At 44.6% G+C, this 21,692-nt stretch overlaps 1 protein-coding gene across 1 annotated transcript in view; it reads left to right on the top strand.

Moving 5' to 3' along the window:
* Positions 1-7,327: 7,327 nt before the first annotated feature.
* LOC126195548 (potassium channel subfamily K member 13-like) overlaps positions 7,328-21,692 on the top strand; it is a 444,121-nt gene continuing 429,756 nt past the window's right edge. The window contains exon 1 of the mRNA XM_049934172.1: positions 7,328-7,454. Coding sequence (XP_049790129.1) covers positions 7,328-7,454 — 127 coding nt within the window. The remainder of the gene's footprint in view (positions 7,455-21,692) is intronic.

Genomic DNA, 21,692 nt, shown 5'->3' on the forward strand with positions numbered 1-21,692 from the left:
TCATCTCTTAACTTAACGCATTGACGGTGATGTGTTCTCTAATTTTCTGCATTTCTGCTATATCGTCTCTTGGCTGGTGGCTTTGCTGTTCTTCAGTTCCTGCGGCTATACGCCTGGGTTCATCAAGTGTTGTTTATCTGCTCACTGACTTTCTCGTCCATTTTTGTCTGGGTTCTTCGGAGTTATGCTGTTTCTCGAAGTACTTGGCTATGATTTCACGTTTTCTTTGTTGTTCACTGCTAGTTTCCCGTAGTCCCTCTTGAAGTTCAAACTTGATTGATAGCAGTTTACATGCAGCCAGAAGGTTCGGTAGAAGTTCCTGCTGTTGATCAGTTTGAATTCTAAGTCAATGCTCTCGATTTTACTTATAACTCCAGTTCTTCTGTATTTAGGGAATGTGTTTGTAGTTTTATTCCGTACTTTTTTGTACTCTGAGAGTTATCTTCTGCTTTGTTTGTGCCCTATGCTTTACATGGCGTCGCTCTATGATTGACTTTATACACCACTGCTCTTTGGTCGACCGCCATATCACAATCTTCAGTCCACCATGCATGTTTATGCCACCTTCGCAAACACACTATTTCTTTTAAACTGTACGCCTTATTTTTCGTACATCCTGCCACTTATCCGTTTTGAGTTGTTGTAATACCTCTTGAAATTCAGCTTAAAATTATTTCAGCGTTTCAGTGTCGATTCGTACAGCTTTATTTTGATGCAGCTTTTTACTATTCAATGGAAGAAGTTTAGCTTTTAATCGGGGCAGGAAGCGATCTGAATCAAACTTGGCTATTTTCGTCACTTCTTTAAGAAGGTGGACGTCCGCATAGGTCCATCAGCACAACGAGTGACTGTGCAGTGAAAGTCCTGTAAGAGGGGGTAGTAGGTCTATGATGAGAGGCTAGAGGGCAATCGCATACAACACAGTGGACAGAGAGATTCACTGCCTGACTGAATTCTGGACGGGGATCGGTCACCTGGACCATGGACTTGCCATTGCAAAGTAAGCGGCGAATGGCGTCTGTGAATGGTGGGGGCAACGCTATGCGTTCCGCCACCAAGTGGATAAAATGGCGGTGGACCTGGTCGAAGATGCTGCTGAAATTTATCGACATAAGTGCCACCTGGAAGCGGCAGGACGCAGCCAGCTCAATAAGGTCTGAGATTCACCTATCGCCGTCTGGAGGGTGGCACTGCCACCTCGATATGATCGTTCTGCAGAAAGTACTGCAGGTAACACCACACGCGTGCGCGCCGCCAAGAGACGGGCATAGATTTTATATATTCACTTTGAGTAATGTGAGGGGCCGAAAGTTGGTGGTGTGGGTTCCCTCTGATGGTTTGGTCATTGCTTGAGAATGCTGTGGCCAAAGTCCGGTGGTAAAGGGAAGGAAGGACTGAACAACTCCTGGTACATCTAGGTCCAGGGTAGAAGAATAGATGCACTGAAGATCCGCAAACATTCAACCGGAAGGCCATGAGGAATTTGTTCTTGGCGCCTTTGGCTATTCCGTTCGCCTCCTCGTCCTTTGTGGAAGCATGCCGCCTCCATGTTGTTAAGAATTTGGGTGAGGATTTGGAGAATATCTTCGGAAACTGCTGCTGATTCTTCATCATCGTAGTGTAGTCAAGGGTGTGACCGTGTATGATCCGTCATGGGTCGATGAGAAGAAAATCATCCACCAACATACGTAAGGCCAAGAATCTGGCCGCTTCGGATGGAGGACACAGTTGAAATCCCCTCTTATGACGTAACAATCGTATCGCCCCGCAAGTAGTGGCACTATTTCTTCTGTGTATAATGTAGTTTGTTGACGTCGAGCCTGTTGAACTGGGTATCAAATAGTTTGAGCGTCATACCCTGTCCGGCAGGGAATACAACCATACCTGTGACCTGATTCCTTCTCAAATGTCAAGGGCCACACCTCAACCTGCGTGACTACCAACTGAGGAAAACAACTCGAATCCGTAAAGAGTCGGAGTGGTAGCAAGACACATATCTCTTAGAAGGGCGACGTCAAATTCTGAACTCCTGAGGAAGTCACAGAGGAGCTACATCGTTGTGTTGCGAACTTGTATGCGTGGCGTGGAGGTTCTGGCAGCGAGTGTGCCATAGTCAGATGCGATGGACGGTGGTGCGACGGATGTCACCACCCCTCGTTCCATAGCGTGGATGGAAACTCAACTGGATATTGGTGCAGGACGGTGGTGGCATCTCTGGTATTGACCTCTTCGCCCCATACCTCTTCCTGGGGGAAGTGTGCTGTATCCATACAGTCTTCTCTGAAGGGAGGCGGTAGTGTGACGTCTGCAGGGAGACTGGTCTCAATCCGCGCATGTGATGGGGTGTCGTCCGTAGCAGTCTAGGGCGCCAAGGCAATCGTCGCGTATGGCTTTACGTCGCTGACCCCGTCGGCCGACATATCGTGGTGTGAGTATCTTCCACGAGGGTAGTATGAGCGTCGTCAGGAGGGGGGGGGGAGGGAGGGAGGGGAGAGAGGTCGCCGGGCCCCGTGAGTGACGAGCCAATATTTGCTTCAGCATGCTGATTTGTTGTTTACGAAAGTGTTCTTCTGTATCAGACGACTGCAATGAGGTGCGACGTCCAGTCGTAGGCCGCCGTGGGCAGAATAAATGCGTGGCGCGGGCGTCGGCGGAGTCACTCGGTCCGTTGTGGGTCGGGTCAGACTGCCGTAAGGCGTTGTTAGTGGCCACAGTGAGGCCGAGTGATGGTGGGGAGATGTTTGGTGCTGGTAGAGGTGGTCATGCGACGGACTTTGAGTGGTCGTCTGCGCACTGAGAGCCGCCGCATACGTCACCGGCAGGTCTGTCGTGGCGCTCGGGGTGGCACGTCGGTAAGAGGAAGTTGTTCAACACGTCGTTGAACGCATTCTGATCGTACATGGTCCTCTTTTCCGCAACCACAGCATGTGCATGGTTGACCATCACACAAAATTAGGGGCCTGCAACATCTCATCCGGAGATAGGAAAGTACATGTCTCCGAAGTTCAACGCCAACTTACAGAACACCTTTCAGGACAGATATGATGTCTCCGAAGTTCAACGCCAGCTCACCGAACACCGTTCAGGACTGAATATGTCCAGAACTGTAACCACTTTCCGGCAACGTGTTCGATGACAGTATCGTAATGGAGGATCTCGATCGCAACGTCCACAGGGCGTTCAAACGGTAGTTGAACACTCTGACACCGACACCGTCACTGCAGAGTGACAGAATTGTAGTCCACAGTGAACCACTCGTATAATTTTGTCACATGTCTTGTCATTAATCACTTTCACATAGACAGTGCTACTAACTATGGAAAGATGGATCCCTACGATGTCGGTCGGCGACATCTTCGCTTCGCCGAGCAGAAATCATGTGACATCGAGGGCCTTGGGACGGACGAAACTGGGGCAAAAAGTAAATCGCAATGTCACTTTATAGTACTCGTACTCCTTGATGTATCGTGAAAAACGACGGCACCTTTCATGCCCGCGGTCAACACAAATATCGGTCAGAAGCGACTGTCTGTGGAACACAGTTATTTGTCTGCACCGTATCACCGCCGAAGGCAGACTCTACTGAGCAACTCCGACAGAGCCCAGAGTTCAAAAAATGGTTCAAATGGCTCTGAGCCAGATGGGACTTAACATCTGAGGTCATCAGTCCCCTAGAACTTAGAACTACTTAAACATAGCTAACCTAAGGACATCACAAACATCCATGCCCAAGGCAGGATTCGAACCTGCGACTGTAGCGATAGTGCGGTTCCAGACTCAAGCGCCTAGAACCGCTCGGCCACCCCGGTCAGCAGAGCCCAGATTTCATGCTACCTGTTCCTGGTCATACTGCGCGCAGCTACAGCACTGCAAATCAATCGCATGTCTATTAAAACCTTTGGCGAGACTAAGTTTTGGTAGAAACACTTTTGTCTTGACTTAGGAAGAGGAATCGCATGCCGATCGCCCAGTGCGGCATTTTCTCGTCATCTTTTTTTTCCCTGTATTGTTACTTAATTCCCCTGTCTCATATGGATAACAATACAGTGACATGGAGACGTTCATTGGGGGAGGGGGCAAGTAAAAAAGCCGACACAAAGTTAAAAAACACAGTTGGCGATTCTTAGAGCACAAAGACACTGAAGTCACACGCGCAGGTTAAAAGTTGGGTACTATATTAAAAACACTCCAGAACAAGACACTTTAAGCCAACTTGGAGAGATGAAGCACACAGGATGAAGAATAAAACTGCCAGGAGGGACCTGCACAGGGAGAGGCCTGAGAGGATGGAAAAGGAGGGGAGAGCAAGGTGCAGCAGGGGAGAGGATGGGATGAAAAGAGTAGGGACAACAGGGGGTGCACCAAGAGGCTGGAGACAGGTGGGGCAGGAGATGAAGAGGGAAGACAAGGCCAGAGGGAGAGCAGAGACACTGAAGTGGAGCATAGGAGAGGAAGGGGGCGTAGGAGGGGAAAGCCGCTCAAGAGAAGGGAGGGGGAGGAGAGGGGGCACTGAGGAGGAGGCAGGAGGAAGGTGGGGTTAGAATTGGTAGGAAGGGAGACGTCACAGAGTAGCTCATCATCCGGAAGGGGTAGATATTGGAAGTTGCGTTGGGAGAGGAGGCGGAGGGTGTGGAGATGGAGAGAGGGTGAGACACAACGGTAAACGCGCGGCAACAGGCTGGGGGTGGAGAGGACGGGAGACACCAGGGAATGAGGAGGATCAATGCGGCGGACAATATATAGTGTGCGGATGTGTTCAAGTAAAAGGAGAAGGTGGAGGAAGAGGACTATGTCGTAGAGGATGCGCATGGGGGACGGAAGGCGGATGCGGAAGGCGAGGCGGAGTATTCGTCACCCTGTATACAGGGTGCAAAAGGTATAACTGTAGATATTTGGTGACAGAGGACGGGGTACTGAATAACGGTACATTGGTATCTGAGTCATTTCCAGACTCATAATTGTAGCCAGTACTAGTCGTACATTTTTAGTTTGGTTAGTACCGCCAAGTACGAGGGGCATTCAATAAGTAATGCAACACATTTTCTTTCGCAACCTATTTCTGTTGAAAGAATTCGGAATGTGGTATGGAAGTTCGTGGAACAGTTCCGCTTCAGCCTTTATAGTTTCACGAAGGTGGCGCCACTACACGTAACCTTAAAAATAGCGTCTGTTGAGGAGGCGCATTGCAAGCGGAGAGCTGTCATCGAGTCTCTTTTGGCGGAGTACCTGCGCATCGGAGATATTCATAGGCACTTGCAGAATGTCTACGGACACCTGGCAGTGAACATAAGCACGGTAGGTCTCGGGCGAGGTGTCTGTCATCATCGCAACAAGGTCGCGCACACCTGTCCGATCTCCCACATGCCTTCCGGCTGAACACGGCGTCATTCCTGCATGTTGGCATGTGCAGACATTCTTATTCAAGGTGACCAATGGATCACAATCAAACACATCACTGCTCACTTCTCTCTTAGTAGTGTTGACACACTCGTCCACCAATTGGGATACTCAAAGATGTGAGCCTGCTGTGTTTTCTTTGGGCCTAACAGAAGACAGTAAAGAGCAAGTAAGGACCATCTATCTGTACAGAACTGCTTGAGCGTTACGAGGCTGATCGTGGCAATCTTCTGTCGAACATGGTCATATGCGACGGAACATGGGTTCATCACTTCGAACCGGACACAAAAAGGCAATGCATGGAGTGGCGCCACATCACATTTCCTTCGAAGAAAATTTCAAATGCGCTACTTCAGCTGGTAATGTCCTGGAGATAGTCTTCTGGGACTCTGAAGGGATTATTCTATTTGATGGCCTTCCTCATGATGCAATGAAGTGTAGTGTCATCCTCAGATGATGACGATGATGATATTTGGTTTGTGGGGCGTTCAACTGCGCGGTTATCAGCGCCCGTACAAATTCCCAACATTTGCTCAGTCCACTCTCGCCACGTTCATGAATGATTATGAAATGATGAGGACAACAAAAACACCCAGTCGTCTCCAGGCAGGGGAAAATCCCTGACCCTGCCGGAAATCGAACCCAGGACCCCGTGCTCCAAAAGCTAGAACGCGACCGCGAGACCACGAGCTGTGGACGCCATCCTCAGGAAACTGAAGAAACGACTCCAGCGTGTCCCTCTCTACGACAACGCAAGCCTTCATACAAGTCTGTACACACGAGAGGAGCTCACAAAACTTCCTTGTACTGTTCTTCCTCATCCTCCCTACAGCTCCAAGGGAAGCAGTATGTGGAAGACAGGCAGCACGACGTTGACTCCAGCGTCGACCAGTGTAGTGATACCTCGCAGCCATACAGGCCCTCCCAGGTGGCAAAGTATGTCACATTGAACGGAGATTACGCTGAAAAATAGGGTTTTGTAACTGTAAAAGTGGGGAATAATATCGTGTATTGGAATCCTGAATAAAGCGAACCTACTTTCAGAAAAAATGTGTTGCGTTAGGTATTGAACGTCCCTCGTACATGAGGCAAGAGTAAGCCATTAATGTTTATTTTTCCCGGGACAGCACGTCAGGTGCTGAGCGTGGATACGTGGACGCAAAACGGTGAGTCTATACTGGCAGGCGTAGTCCACTTAGTGTTCCAGTACGACTGTGCGGAAAGTATCAGGCCTGCACTTATATCTGTTACACTCTATATATACCTATTAACAAATCATTAACGAGTAACGAATTACAACGTGAATGGCAAATAAAAAACCTGATAACGTTAAACGCTGTTACCAAAAATTTCCAAAAATTCTCCGATTTCCATCAAATTTTTATAAGATAGTCAGATAGGCATAGGGTACACACACATCGTTTAACATTATCAAGTTTTTATTTGTCTTCCCACGCCCGAGTTCCCGGGTTCGATTCCCGGCGGGGTCAGGGATTTTCTCTGCCTCGTGATGGCTGGGTGTTGTGTGCTGTCCTTAGGTTAGTTAGGTTTAAGTAGTTCTAAGTTCTAGGGGACTTATGACCACAGCAGTTGAGTCCCATAGTGCTCAGAGCCATTTGAACCATTTTTATTTGTCAGTCACGTTATAATTCGTTAATCGTTAATGCTTTGGAGACGGTGAAAAGAGAGCAGAGAGTCCCTGGACGGTGTCGTCACTGTGTGTGCCACAGACACGGGCAGTCCGCCGTCGTGCTGCCAGTCCTCCGGAGAGCCGCGAGCCGCAGCGGGGGCGGCGACGCCTCGGCTCGCGGCCGGGGGCGGAGACGCCGCGCAGCTGGGGGCGGAGGCCGGGGGCGGCGCGGCGAACGGCTCGGGCGGCGGCAGGACGGCGCAGGGGGCGGCGGGGGCGGCGCAGGGCTCCCCGGACGTGATGGAGCGCGTGCACCGGCTGCTGTACGCCTACGGAAACGCCAGCGCCGCCGGCATCATCCACAAGCGACGCCGCTGGGACTTCGCGGGCAGCTTCCACTTCGTCGGCACCATCGTCTCCACCATTGGTGAGTCCAGTTACCCCTCATACCGAAGGCACGGCGGCATCGCCCTCTTCACCCTTTACCGACTGTGGCAACGTGACGTTCTCGAGAGGTGCTGGAGGGTCAACTTCCACATAGTCATGTTCTACATCACAGGTGAGTGCAGCTTCCCCTACATTGACAGCAACGCTTCTCCATACTATCCCAGATGCGAGGAAGGAATTTCATGGTCTCTGAATGTTGGTCATCTTACTTTGATAAACGTTGCACGGAGGTGTACGGTAAGTATCAAGCGTTTCACCCAAATAGGTGCACTACTGCACCACTCCATAAGTTTCCTGCGTTTCTTCGTTTACAATTTATCGCTCACTTAAACTCATCTGAAGCTGGTGAAGGTTTAGTTGCTGTACTTATGAAACAAGGGACTAATTTTTTCGAGTTATACTATTGTTGCATTTGTCCAATCCCGGGAATCAAAACGAGTTTCTCTTCAATGTTAGGAACATTTCAGAAAGGAATCAACTGCTTTATTCTACAATTTGTGATTTTGTATCGGATGTAGATCGAAAATTTGAAGTAAACAGCAAATGAAGCATTCTATGAAACCTGTGAACATTTTAAAAATTGCGTTTTAAATTCTATCTTCCCTGAAGGACAATCTGAGTGATTTCCGAGATTGAAAGAAATTTTCTATTATTGATTACCTTGAAAAGGCTAAACAAAGAAGTACGGTACACGACGCAAATCTTTTGCACCAGTTACATGAAAAAATACTTGTGCAAATTCCTTAGCTATGGAAACAAATGCCTAACTAGAAATGAACTGTTGAAATATCTATCTTGTTCAGCAAATGTACTGTTCTCTCATTTCCATCTGTTGCTAAATTTGACAAAATACACCGACATAAAGTTGTTTGTACGAAGTGGAGATAACGGCAGCTGTTGCAGACTATATTACACGCATTTTGGAGAAGCACTTAGAGATTAAATCGGCTCACAGGGAACATGGCGGACAAGGGGCATGACCTGTAAGGGAGAAGCTAAGTGCAGTTATTGGCCTAAAAATTACAGTCGTTCACTCCCCAAACGTCATATATTGATATTTTCGTCCAATATACTCACCTTGGTATTGTATATAAGTGGAGCTTACCTTATAGCGATGATATGGTGTCGTCCTTCTGTACACCGTATGTGAGTGCTAATTTCCTATATCACAACACTCTCCAGCATAAGTGAAACTTCTTTGTAGTGACGATAAGCGGACTCTACATCCTGAAACGTCAAGTTTACTATTTAAAACTCTACAGCCTGAAACGTCAAGTTTACTATTTAAATTGTATCATGTTAGTCCTATTCAATGACTCCCGCGAAGAGTGATCCGTGGGCCGTGTAAAGAAATCATTTGCATTTAATGTAATTCAACTGTAATACCTGGAAACGACTAAGCACTACGAAAGATTATTATATTACAGCAGTGACCCTAATTATGAAATAACCTTAAGTATCTAATATGAGAATTTCTGTGAAACTCTCATAAATGGAGTAAAAGGTATTGCGCAACATAGAATTCTTGCATTCTCCACCACATTGCGTACGCGACGTTTAATGTGCTCCGGCAGATTGCTGCATATGTGTGTACTTTAGCATCTGACTCTCCTCTGTACTAATGTTAAGCCATGGCAGCCTTTGTAGAGGTTGTTTCTGATCCTAGTGTTATATAATGTTTTTTAAAGTTTTTCAGAAAAGAAGAATAATGGTTATAACAACGGAAATTAATCTATCTTAGTTGTCAGAACACTACGTTCTTTGAACAGATCTCTGCAGGATTTTCTATATTTGACACCGGGTAAAAATCTTAGAATACATCTTTGCGATCGCAGAAAATGATTTCACGACTCATTAGTGAATGGAAATACGCAGGATAAATTAGTTTCTTCGTTTTTAAATCGCATATAGCAGTTATATGCATACTGCAAACAAAGCTGAACTAAAGTACTTTATTAATACTCACCAGTTGGTTTCCAGTTTATATTGTGGTCTATCTGTATTTCTAAAAATTAACATTTTCTACTCCTTGTAATGCATTGTTTGCAGAGGGTTATTGTTGAATTCGTGGAGTTCTACGAAAAGTACAAAACTGTACATACCGAGGGTTGCCAAAATTCGTCGACAATGGACCTGCATTGATCCTTTCGTTGTGGTGTTAAAAGTTGCGTTAGCTACACACTTCCATAAAGGGACAAGTACTGCTTTTTATTCCTATACTCCTATCATCTGCTAAAAGCACAAAATTTGCAACTGTGAAACTGTAATTGTAAGATCGTTTATATACACGAGAAACAATGGATGACGCTGAATAGAACCTTGCGGAAACGCATCTCTGATTGCTTTAAATTCCGATCGTCTGTCAGTATGTGGTAGAGATGGAACTGATACACTCTTCTTTTTGTCATTCAGGTAAGATAAAGCCATGAGCCTGTTGTGTCTACTAATCCTTAATATCTTAACTTTTGCATGGTGATATTATGCATCACACAATGTTTACTATTGTAAGAGTGATAAGACAAATTTATTCTCGAGTAGCTACACTCAGAGACGATCATTACATTTGCTCATACTTCGTCTGAACAGGCTGTTGAATACCTTGGCAGATGTACGAACTGAAGTACCCTTCCGCTTGCAAGATGAGTTGGTAATTATATGTTCTCCATCGTGCTCTCACGGTTAGTGGGTGAGATGTATTTGCATGAATTACGATGCTCATCCTTCTTTTGACAAAACTCCAGTTTTATGGCCTTTTTACGAGTATTCCTACATTTACTGCTAAATGGCGTTGAGACTTTTTCAAAATTTTCTGCTGGCTATCCTTCACTAGAGCTATGTTTTATTGTGTAGGGATACTTTTCGAACTGTTTCGTGAAGACCCCTTCGATATTAAGATTACACTGTCACAAAATGACGGATACAACTCCTCATGTCCAGTCACACAAAACATCGGCCGTCCACTGGCGTGTGAAGCGGTCACTATGAGATCTGGCGAAATCATTTTGTGGTTCTCGCAGAGAATGTCCTTTTAGGCGGCTCTACGTGAAATGTGTTCGACTTTCTTTAAGCACTACTATCTCGGTCTGCGATCGTATATCAGATTTTCGGTTTCACAATTAGGTTAAAAATATCTGAGGCCGATCATAAGGAAGAATTTCCAGCGCACCAATTTCCCTAGACATATCCTAGTTTGCAGTGTAACTGAGAATTAGAGAAAGTGATTTAATTCACAAATTATTTTCATTTGAGAGGTACCGCTGTCGACAAGTTACCTTCTTCAAGGGTCTAAGGAACTAACTTCCAAATAACATCTTCATTATGTACTTACCCATTAATTACGTTTTCCCTCTGAAACCGTGCTTAACCTGATAACAATGTGAAATGTATCACTTCAGAATAAATTAGTTTCTTAGAACTATTCTATACCACAAAGAATAGTATTTCTAGCCTGTGCTATTACTTACTGTATACTCTATAGACCCCTTAAAAGCTGTATACATAGCACTCACGCAGAATATTTCGTCATTCCTAAGAAAATTGGAAATGTGCATGTTGTTATGAGTCTTAAGATGGTGCTGAGTTGGCAAGAAATTTAGTTCTTGAAAATGTTTATCTTGGCCGAGACGAGAAGTGTTGTGGCATTCGAATTTCGGAGGTCGTCCTCAGTTTAAAAATGTTGTACAAGATAGCTTCCAGGCCAGATAGTGAATATGGGCATTCTGTGTGACACGTTTTTTCACTGGCGTCGAACTGTTGTAATAGATCACATCCAACTTCCCATAGTACCTTACATCCACAACGCACTTTAAATTAGGGACAGGCTAAAGGAATGGTCGTCAAACGTTTTCGTTCAGGAGCCAATACTGAGATTGTGAGCAGCACCCGTAGCTACATATGTACCGACATTACCATTAATTGGTATCCTACATAAATTAGGACGTTATGAGCCCTAATAGACTAACTATAGAAAGGGCGTGATAAGCTGACCGCCAGCCCACAAGTACTGATAGTTAAAAGACGACACAATTCGGATCACTTCGTGTCGATTATTCGCTATTCCAAATTGCTGCTCTCCTCAGATACCCCAAAGCTGTGGAACTGTAATTGCCTGGCGAAATTTGTTGTGTTTCACGTGTGAGCGGATGATTAGCTGATTATTAATAATAGAACAAAAATGGTTCAAATGGCTCTAAGCACTATGGGACTTAACATCCGAGGTCATGAGTCCCCTAGACTTAAAACTATTTAAACATAACTAACCTAAGGACATTACACACATCCATGCCCGAGCCAGGATTCGAACCTGCGACCGTAGCAGCAGCGCGGTTACAGACTGAAGCGCCTAGAGCCGCTCGGCCACAGCTCCCGGCTAATACTAATACAGTGAAGGGCCTAAGGCATGCGTATTCAGATACACGGATATGTAAGCATGCATAATACGACTCTGCGGTCGGCAACGCCCATATAAGACAAGTGTCTGGCGCAGTTGTTAGATCGGTTACTGCTGCTACAATGGCAGGTTATCAAGATTTAAGTGAGTTTCAACGTGGTGTTGTAGTCGGCGCTCGAGATATGAGACATTGCAATGCCGAGGTAGCGATGAAGTGGGAATTTTCCCGTACGACCATTTTACGAGTGTACCACGAATATTAAGAATCCGGTGAAACATCAAATCTCGGACATCGCCGCGGCCGGAAAAAGATACTGGGACCAACGATGACTGAAGAGAATCGTTCAACGTGACGAAGTGGAACGCATCCGAAAATTACTGCAGATTTCAATGCAGGGCCATCAACAAGTGTCAGCGTGCGAACCATTCAACGAAACATCATTGATATGGCCTTTCGGAGCCGAAGACCCACTTGCGTACCTTTGATGATTGCGCGACACAAAGCTTTACGCCTCGCCTGGGCCCGTCAACATCGATATTGGACTGTTGATGACTGGGAACATTTTGCCTGGTCGGACGAGTCTCGTTTCAAATTATATCGAGCGAACGGACGTGTACCGGTATGGAGACAACCTCACGAATCCATGGTCCCCGCATGTCAGCAGGTGACTGTTCAAGCTGGTGGAGGCTCTGTAGTGGTGTATGGCGTGTGCAGTTGGAGTGATATGGGACCCCTGGTATGTCTAGACTCGACTCTGACGGGTGACACGTACATAAGCATCTTGTCTGATTACCTGCATCCATTCATGTCCATTGTGAATTCCGGCAGACTTGTTCAATTCCAGTAGAACAATGCGACACCCCACACATCCAGAATTGCTACAGAGTAGCTCCAGGAACATTCTTCTGAGCTTAAACGCTTACGCTGACCATCAAAGTCCCCAGATATGATCATCATTGAGCACATCAGAAATGCCTTGCAACGTGCTGTTCAGAAGAGGTCTCCAGCCCCTCTTACTCTTACGGATTTATGGACAGCACTGCAGGATTAATGGTGTCAGTTCTCTCCAGCACTACTTCAGACATTAATCGAGTCCGTGCCACATCGTGTTGCGGCAATTCTGTGTGCTCGCGGGGGCCCTACGCGATATTAATCAGGGGTACCAGTTTGGTTCTGCAGTATATTTTATAACAGTGACATGCATTCCTCTTGAACACAGAGATTAAAACTTTATTATACTTTCAATATCACATACCCAATGGAAGGTTTTAGGAGGGGGGGGGGGGGGAAGGGGCGAGGGGGAACTCTCAAAACTTTTTCTTGCCGAAAATAAGTGAACACAGGTATTATTGTGAGAAATCTTTCACGTACTATGGTGGGCTTAATAGAACAAGTTAGTTTTGTTGAACTTATAATACAACTTTCCAGCCGTTTATGCCTGTAATTGAACAACCATTAAATCTCATATTTCCCTGTAAACAGTGTAACCTCTAATGGTTTGATTTTTTCATTTGGATAATGGCAGTGACCGAAATTAATAGCGAATTGTGAAAATTAAATGATGTCTGAAGGTTTCAAGAAGAATTGTAATAATTAATTGGCGGCTGAATATCCTCACCAGCAAACATATATACGAGTAATAATAATTGTACTTAGTTTTAAATCCGTTACGCAATATGAGACACTGTCAAAAATTTTTACTAACTTTTTTAATACAATTTTTCTTATACTCATTGCGTTGTATTACAAAAACCTTAATTTAATTTCTTAGTACTTGCTGCAAAAATATGCCGCATTTGAAGATGACCGTCTGTGTAACGCGCATCCATGAATCCATGTTGCTTGCGGCTAAAAATGTATACCATAACGGTTGATCGGTACGAGACATGCATGGCCGTGAATTGTCTAAAACAAAGAATGAAATATCCCCTTCTCAGATCCTTCAGTCCTGCAGTGGCCGAACTACTTATCTGCATGACCCTAAGTAAGCGGCCAGCTTTGCTTAGCTCATGACCGAATTCACCAACGTCAGTCAAAATTTAGCACATCTATAAATATTAACGTTTCTGTAAGTACTTCTGTTTCTTACTGGGCAGGAAAACTACACTCTCCAGAAGTTCTGAACTTTAATTATTTAATTGTCTTGATCGCAGTCCATATACAGCGTGGGGCAAAAAGAATTGGCCCGGAAGACTGGATACGAGTGGACAGGAATGTATCCATACAACTACACCCCGTGACGCACACACCACATTTACGCCCGCCACATGATCCACTGCTTGTCAGCGCGTAGTAGTGCAGGTTGTGAGTGTGTGAATGCAGCAGTGCAAAGGGGACGATAGTAGACTACCCGCAGTGCAGCAGCGGGTCTTCGGTGTGGTCAGTTGTTTGCTGAGAAGTTTAATGGTGTCGAAGTGCCTGCAAAGAGAGCCATTCAGAGCTTAGTTCGAAAATCTGGATCTGTTTTGAACAAGTGAAAACATTCCAAACATTCCCGAACACCATAAAATGTGGCTGCAGTTCACCAGAAAATGCTTTAGAGTCCGACCAAAATAAACTGATACCTGTCGCAAGAGAGCGGCGTACCACGTCGGTTATGGGGACGAATACTCCACCTGGACCTGCAGTCTGATCGCGGCCCTAGCTGGCCACCCAGGTCAGGTCTATGCGATTACTTTGTGAGGCGAACTATCAAGTCAAAGGCGTTTTGCAACAACCCTCACAGTCTTCAAGATCTGCAGCAGAACATTTAGATGAGAGTGCAGCAATTCCAGCAATCCAGCTTCGATCCTCCTCAGCAACTTGCTCAGCAAAGCCCAAAAGTACCAAGAGATGAATGGTTGTCACTTTCAACATCTACAGTAGTCGGGGGTTAGTAGTGTACTTACTTCCCTCTGCTGTGTTTCTTTGTATCCTGGAACTCTGTTCTTCAGGCCACTTTAAAGCTATTAACATTTGGACAGAAAGACACAATGCACTGTGTTAAAAACTCAACATTTTTCTCATAGTTGACCAGAAACTAGGTGAACAAAAAAAGTGGCTCTGAGCACTATGGGACTCAACTGCTGAGGTCATAAGTCCCCTAGAACTTAGAACTACTTAAACCTAACTAACCTAAGGACAACACACACATCCATACCCGAGGCAGGATTCGAACCCGCGACCGTAGCAGTCGCGCGGTTCCAGACTGTAGCGCCAGAACCGCTCGGCCACCAGCGGCCGGCTAGGTGAACATTGACAACTCGCTTTGGTCTTGCTGATACTAAACTATTAAAAACTTAGTAAGGCCCAACGTAGCACGTATTATTTCTTTCATACGCTCGTACATACGACCCAGTAACATTGACATTTTAAGTATGGCCCATGCTTAGTTTAAAGTCATTTCATGCAAGGGTTTCTCTTTAACTCTTCTTCGGAGCAAGTGTATGTTAAACAACACTATAACCCAACAACGTGAACGCTGCCGGTCTTAACACTATGCCGTCCGGCGACACCACAGTTGTATCGTGCGTTAAACAGCTGTCAACGGCCGGCGACACCACAGTGGTGTCGTCTCTATAGTATCGCGCAGTACCCGGTGACAGCACATTAGTATCTTTTGCATACTGTTGGTGCTTTGTTTAGGTAACTATAAGTTACACACGTCAACAAGTTTTTTGTTTTTATAAGTACTTGTACCCTTTCATCATGGCGGACGGAAGAGAGAATAGGATTATTTACGATGAATGCCCGGACGTCTTGTGTTGTGGCGTAACAAGCTAGTCACGCCACACTGAGGAGGAAACCGAAAGGCACGCGTACACACACGCCGACTGGCGTCAAGTCTGGAACAGGATAAGTTATGACTGCTATAAAGAAAATATGTAGCTTTGGAATATACTTAACTTTTAATCAATCCTTGTGATACGTCTCTCTTGACTATACAAATGAGACTCGTAAGATACATGCACTGTGACAATTGGCGCCTTGCTAATTCGTAGCCATTAACTTTAGCTGAAGGCTATTCTGTCTCTCGGCAAATGAGAGCAAAGGCTTCGTCAGTATAGTCGCTAGCAACGTCGTCGTACAACTGGGGCGAGTTCTCGTACGTCTCTCGAGACCTGCCGTGTGGTGGCGCTCGGTCTGCGATCACACAGTGGCGACACGCGGGTCCGACATGTACTAATGGACCGCGGCCGATTTAAACTACCACCTAGCAAGTGTGGTGTCTGGCAGTGACACCACATCTTGCCTGACGTTCCGTACGTTTTGGCTGATTGGGAAGAAGACATTGGATATCAAAAAATGAAAGTGAAGCAGAATCGTAGGAAGATAGTGAAATACGTCAAGAAGAATTCGGCCAACACTACGTGTTGCCAACTGATTCGGCTGAATCAGACGAAGAAGACTGTGCACAGTGGTCAGACTTCGATTTACCGAGGACCAATAATAAATCTGAAGGATCCTGGGTCCAAATTTATTTCCCAAAGATACACAGAGCGTCGAGGATATCGTAGAATTATATATTGGGGACGATCAATTTGAATACATTAGCAACGAAACCAACAAGTACTACAGTCAAAATTGCAATAGAAGGAAATTGGATTTTAAAAAAGTGCCAGATTTGTCGACGTTACGGGACCCGAACTTAGAAAATGGTTTTGGCTTGCTAACCTTATGGGAACTGTAAAAAAAAAAGCAAGGATTGTTGATTATTAGTCAACGAATCCGTTGATAGACACACCAATATTTCGCAAAACGATGTCCCGCAACTGATTCAGACAAATATTATCATTTTTACATTTTTCCGACAGCAACAATAAACCGGATAATGCCGACCGGCTTGTCAAAGTGCAATTCGTGATTGATTATTTTTCCAAAAAGTTTAAAGAAACGTTTAATCTAAGTCAAAACATTTCAATTGATGAAGGAATGATAACGTGGCGTGGACGGTTAAATTTTAAAGTTTACAATCCGTCGAAAATTACGAAATATGGCATACTCATTCGGATGCCATGTGATTCGAGTACGGGATACATTTTCCTCGTTCAAGATATATTCCGGCGCTGGACAGCCTTTAGTAAAAACAATGATGGAACTATTGACATGTTCTAATGGAAAGTGGCATCACCTCTGCATGGATAATTATTATAACAGTGTAGAACTTGGAGAGACGTTACTTGAAAAGAAAATTCAAGTTTGTGGAACGACACGGTAAAATACAGGATTTCCGGAAATTAAAGAGCGCAAAACTCAATGAGTTTGAAGCTTGTCATCAACGGAAAGGTGAAAAGCGGCCGGCGACAAGCCAAGTAATCCGAATTAGCGTTGGCGGCGCCAAGCGAAAAAATTCGTACGAGACGTGCTGACGGCAAAGTGTTAACAAAGACTTCCCTCGGAATGCCGCGATAGCAAGTCAGCTTTTGTTATTACTGGTACGTACGGGACCTGACAGGCCTGACAGTATCTCTCAGAGAAGTGGATTAATAATCCGCCATCATGCACTACGTTTGTGAGTAAACACATTTTGTAATAACTCTGACAGCCTCTTCAGTTTCTGATATCGCCAGTTCAGTCGAATTATCTCAAAAATCCACACAATACACAGTGATGCGACGAGATTAGTCAGCCATCTCATAGTGTTCAAACGCGTTTGGAAAGCATTTCGTGAAAGACTACTTGCGGAGTGCTGGTAATTCCAGTCTGCAAATGTGTAGAGACTATTGAGGCTTTCGAGACGTAACATCTCCAGCGAAGTGTCGACGCGCCCTTAGCGGTCTTAACCTGTGTATCATAGTGATTATAAGGTGCTAGCTGCTGCGATTGTGCAGATATGAGTGCTGAAGGCGATCGCTGTCACATCGTAGAGGGCGCTAAGACATCCTCTGTCTCACTCGCGTCAATATATTTTTCAAGGGAAAAAATTCGAAGTTTTTCTATAATGGTCTCTCTCGTTAACGAATGTTTTCGAGTGTTCTAGAATATTCTAGAACACAACTTGGAAGTGGGACACATCGCATTAGATTCACACTCCTCCAAAATCGTCTTAACCGATGAGTTGTGCAACGTAGTAATGACAGGGGAGCAACTTATCGGAAAAGTGTATCCGCTTATAGAGAGAATCGCTGAAGACCTTACTGTCGTGCGCCCACAAAACCCCTCTACTACTACTACTACTATAGAGAGAATCTACGTAAGCAAAGAATGGTTGTGTGAGCAAACAGTTTTAGGAACAGAAATGATGTAGCTCAAGAAACAAATCACGGAATATAGAATACCACAGCAGAGTGGAAAAAAATATTGAAATCAGTAGATAGAAGCATAAAGCTTCAAACAGAAACAGTAAATTCGCTCAGAGTTAACGGTACGGACTCGCAAAAAACTTTCTAAGGAACATCACAGAAGCGGAAATATTATTCGGAAAAGAAAAAACCAAGTCGATATTCATATTAGTAATCCCGATCATTTCCGTTAACTTGTCATTCAGCTTTAAAAGGCTCCACTTTCTGGTAGGGGGGGGGGGGTATACCACGACTAGCAATCAAGAACAACGGTACTGCAGAGAAATTTTTAAGGAATCGTGTTTTTTGCATGGGCAGCTATGCACAGCGTGTTCGCGTGAAAGATAATCACGAAACTTATTCTTCTTTTCAGTCGAATGCAAAACACAAAATGTAATGTACGACAGTATACTTTGAATACGTCAGATGCTATACAAGTGAGATGATTAACTGCAAAAATGGGAAAAAATAAAGAAACGAAGCGGATCTTTTTATCTAGTACACTTACATTAAATTGCTTACTTTTCTTTTATACGACTGTGCCTTCCTGCTAAGAAGGCTTCTACAAACAGTTGCCGGAAAGCACGGATTCTGAGAAAAAGGAAAAAAATAACCTTAAGCAACTTTCCGAGATATGTATGTCTGTAACATCTGCATCACTACACACCCAATACAAAATTTAATTATTTACGTTTTTACATTCAATATGTTGCAAAAACGTTTTGTGGTCGTATCTCATTTAAAATGTACAAGATTTCGATTACGGTACTATGTAACTATCTAAAGAAGATGCCACACAGAGTAAATAATAGTTAAAGGTGGAGACGTCATTAAGCTGAATGTTGCTTTCAACGCCACAGAGCTTTACTAAGCACGGTAGTATCGAACTCAGCACACCGTTCCGTCCTCTTCGATCTTTGAACTGACTTACCACTCCGTAATTAGGGGCGTAAAATAAAACTTGGAGTTCGAAAAATGGTGCAACATAGCATTTATCAGTCTTAATCAAAAAGTCGATGCCTATCATTATGCATTTCCATAAACATTACAAAACACATCAGTTTTAATTTCTTTTTGGTATTAAGGCAGCAAAAACAAAATTCATCCTCAGTAAAAAAACTTTTAATGAGACGCATCGCGTCATTAATTGGTGGATTGTCATTACAGACACAGTATTTAATTCGAGTATGAGAGTCGTAACCTCCTGACACAGTACGCGTTTGTTTTAGGGAAATGAATTGGAGAGACAGTAACAAAATTTAACTGTAGGCCTAATCCATTAATTCTCAGACCATCGCAATAGTGCAATCGATTTTCACGATATTTTAATAAATACGAAGTATTAAGTGCCATCGACAAGGGATCTGAAACTGATTCCATATTTAGATTTCCAGAAGGTTTTTGAAATTATTCCTCACAAGCGGCTTCTACCCAAATTGGGTGCCTCGATTCGTGATTTCCTATCCGAGAGGTCTTAGTTCGTAGTAATGGACAGAAAGCTGTAGTGTAGAACAGAAGTGATATCTGGCGATCCCCAGGGAAGTGCTATAGGCCCTCTGCTGTTCCTGATCTCCGAGTGCTATTCTGAAAGTGAAAAACGATCGATCGCGTAATGGAAACCACTGTGAAGATCCGACGAGGCTTTCCCCAGACGTTTTGGGCAATGTCTCTAGTATGCCTGTCGATCGCATCAAGACGCTCTTTTCAGTTGTCAGCGCACTGTGAGCGAGTAAAGGTGCCTAGAAGAACAGTGTCTCCCGCCAAGTAGGAGGGCCCACTGAGAGGCTTCGCCTTAATGACTGCAGCCCACCTAACACAACTGCCACGCACTTCCTCCTACATGGCAATTCTCAGCCGCACTCTGCAGGGGCAGTGAAGACGCTCCTGCAGCCATTTCGATGGGAAGTGCTCGATCGCCCACAACACAGCCGTAATTGGCTTGTCCTGAGTATCATCTCTGTCCACATGAAACGCTGGATACGAAGACAACACTTGGCCGCAGGCTACGCGCTATAGACCAGCGTAGAGAATTATCGGAAAGCACAGGCGGCTGCCTTCTATGACGATGGTGTTGGATATTTGGTATAACGATCCGATAAATGTCTAAGACGGAGCGACGACTGTGTAGAGAAGTACCTAGAAGGTGTAGCTAAATGTGCAAAGAAAACAGTTTTGATTTTCACTGTGGTTTCCATTTCGCAACCGATCGTTCCTTATTTTCCGAACAAAGCTCGTATATTAAAGATTTAGGAGACTATCTGACGAGCTATCTTAGATAGATTGCAGATGATTTTGTCGTTCAACGTCTTTTAGAGCCATTAGTTGATCATAACCAATTTGAAAAACGATTTATACAAGGTATCTGTATGGTGCGAAACGCGGCAGTTGACTCTAAATAAGGAAAAGTGTGAAGGCATCCACGTGAATACTGGAAGGAATCTGCCAAATTTCGGTTATACGACGATACGGCTGAATACCTAGGGATTACAAATACGAATAACTTAAATTGAAACGACCACGTAGATAATATTGTGGGGGAGGCGAATTAATGACTGAATTTTATTTGCAACACTTAGAGAACGCAGCAGGTCTACTTAGCCGGCCGGGGCGGCCGAGCGGTTCTAGGCGCTACAGTCTGGAACCGCGCGACCGCTATGGTCGTAGGTTCGAATCCTGCCTCGGGCATGGATGTGTGTGATATCCTTAGTTTAGTTAGGTTTAAGTAGTTCTAGGGGACTGATGACCTCAGAAGTTAAGTCCCATAGTGCTCAGAGTCATTTGAATTTGAACAGGTCTACTAAAGAGACTGTCAACACTACGCTAGTTCGTCCGCCGCTACAGTATCGCAGTGTAGTTTGGAATCTTTACCAGGTGGGATTGCCGCAACACGTCGAAAAAGTTAATAGAAGACCAATTCGTTTTGTATTATTTCGAAATAGCGGGGAGAATGTCACGGATACTATAAGCGAGATGGGGTGGCTATCACAAAAACACAGGCGTTTTTCGTTGCGGCGGGATCTTTACACGAAATTTTAATCACCAACTTTCTCCTCCGTATGCGAAAATATTTTTTTTTTGACATGGCGCCTACATAGTGAGAAAGCAGTCGTAATAAAAAAAGAAAAGAAAAGATATCAGAGCTCGCGCGGGAAGGGTTAAGTGTTCGTTTTTTTCGCATTGTTTGGGAACGGAATGATAGTCTGAAGATTGTTTTGATGAACCCTCTGCCAGTCACGTAAGTGTGAACTGCAGAGAACTTACGTACCCAAAGATGTCATCCCCGAATTCAGTTTTAGACATAACGTGATTTAGTAACCTCATTAACTTTCTCGACATTCGAACACCAGAACCCAGATCATATACTGCGGATTATTCTAGGAGGCTTTATTATTCCAGCCAGTAGATATACAGATTAAGGTAGTGCGGAGTTCAACGGCGCCGTTCGAAACAACGCAATATTGTAATAAACAAGAATGTTGCAAGAAATTGGTCATCCACTCACACTTTTGTATAAGCACTCTAAATCTGCACAGGTTGAGAGGTTGGAAACAGTCATCATAATAAAAT

Source organism: Schistocerca nitens, chromosome 7 (genome assembly GCF_023898315.1).
Source record: "Schistocerca nitens isolate TAMUIC-IGC-003100 chromosome 7, iqSchNite1.1, whole genome shotgun sequence".
In the NCBI taxonomy this organism is placed as follows: Eukaryota; Metazoa; Arthropoda; class Insecta; order Orthoptera; family Acrididae; genus Schistocerca; species Schistocerca nitens.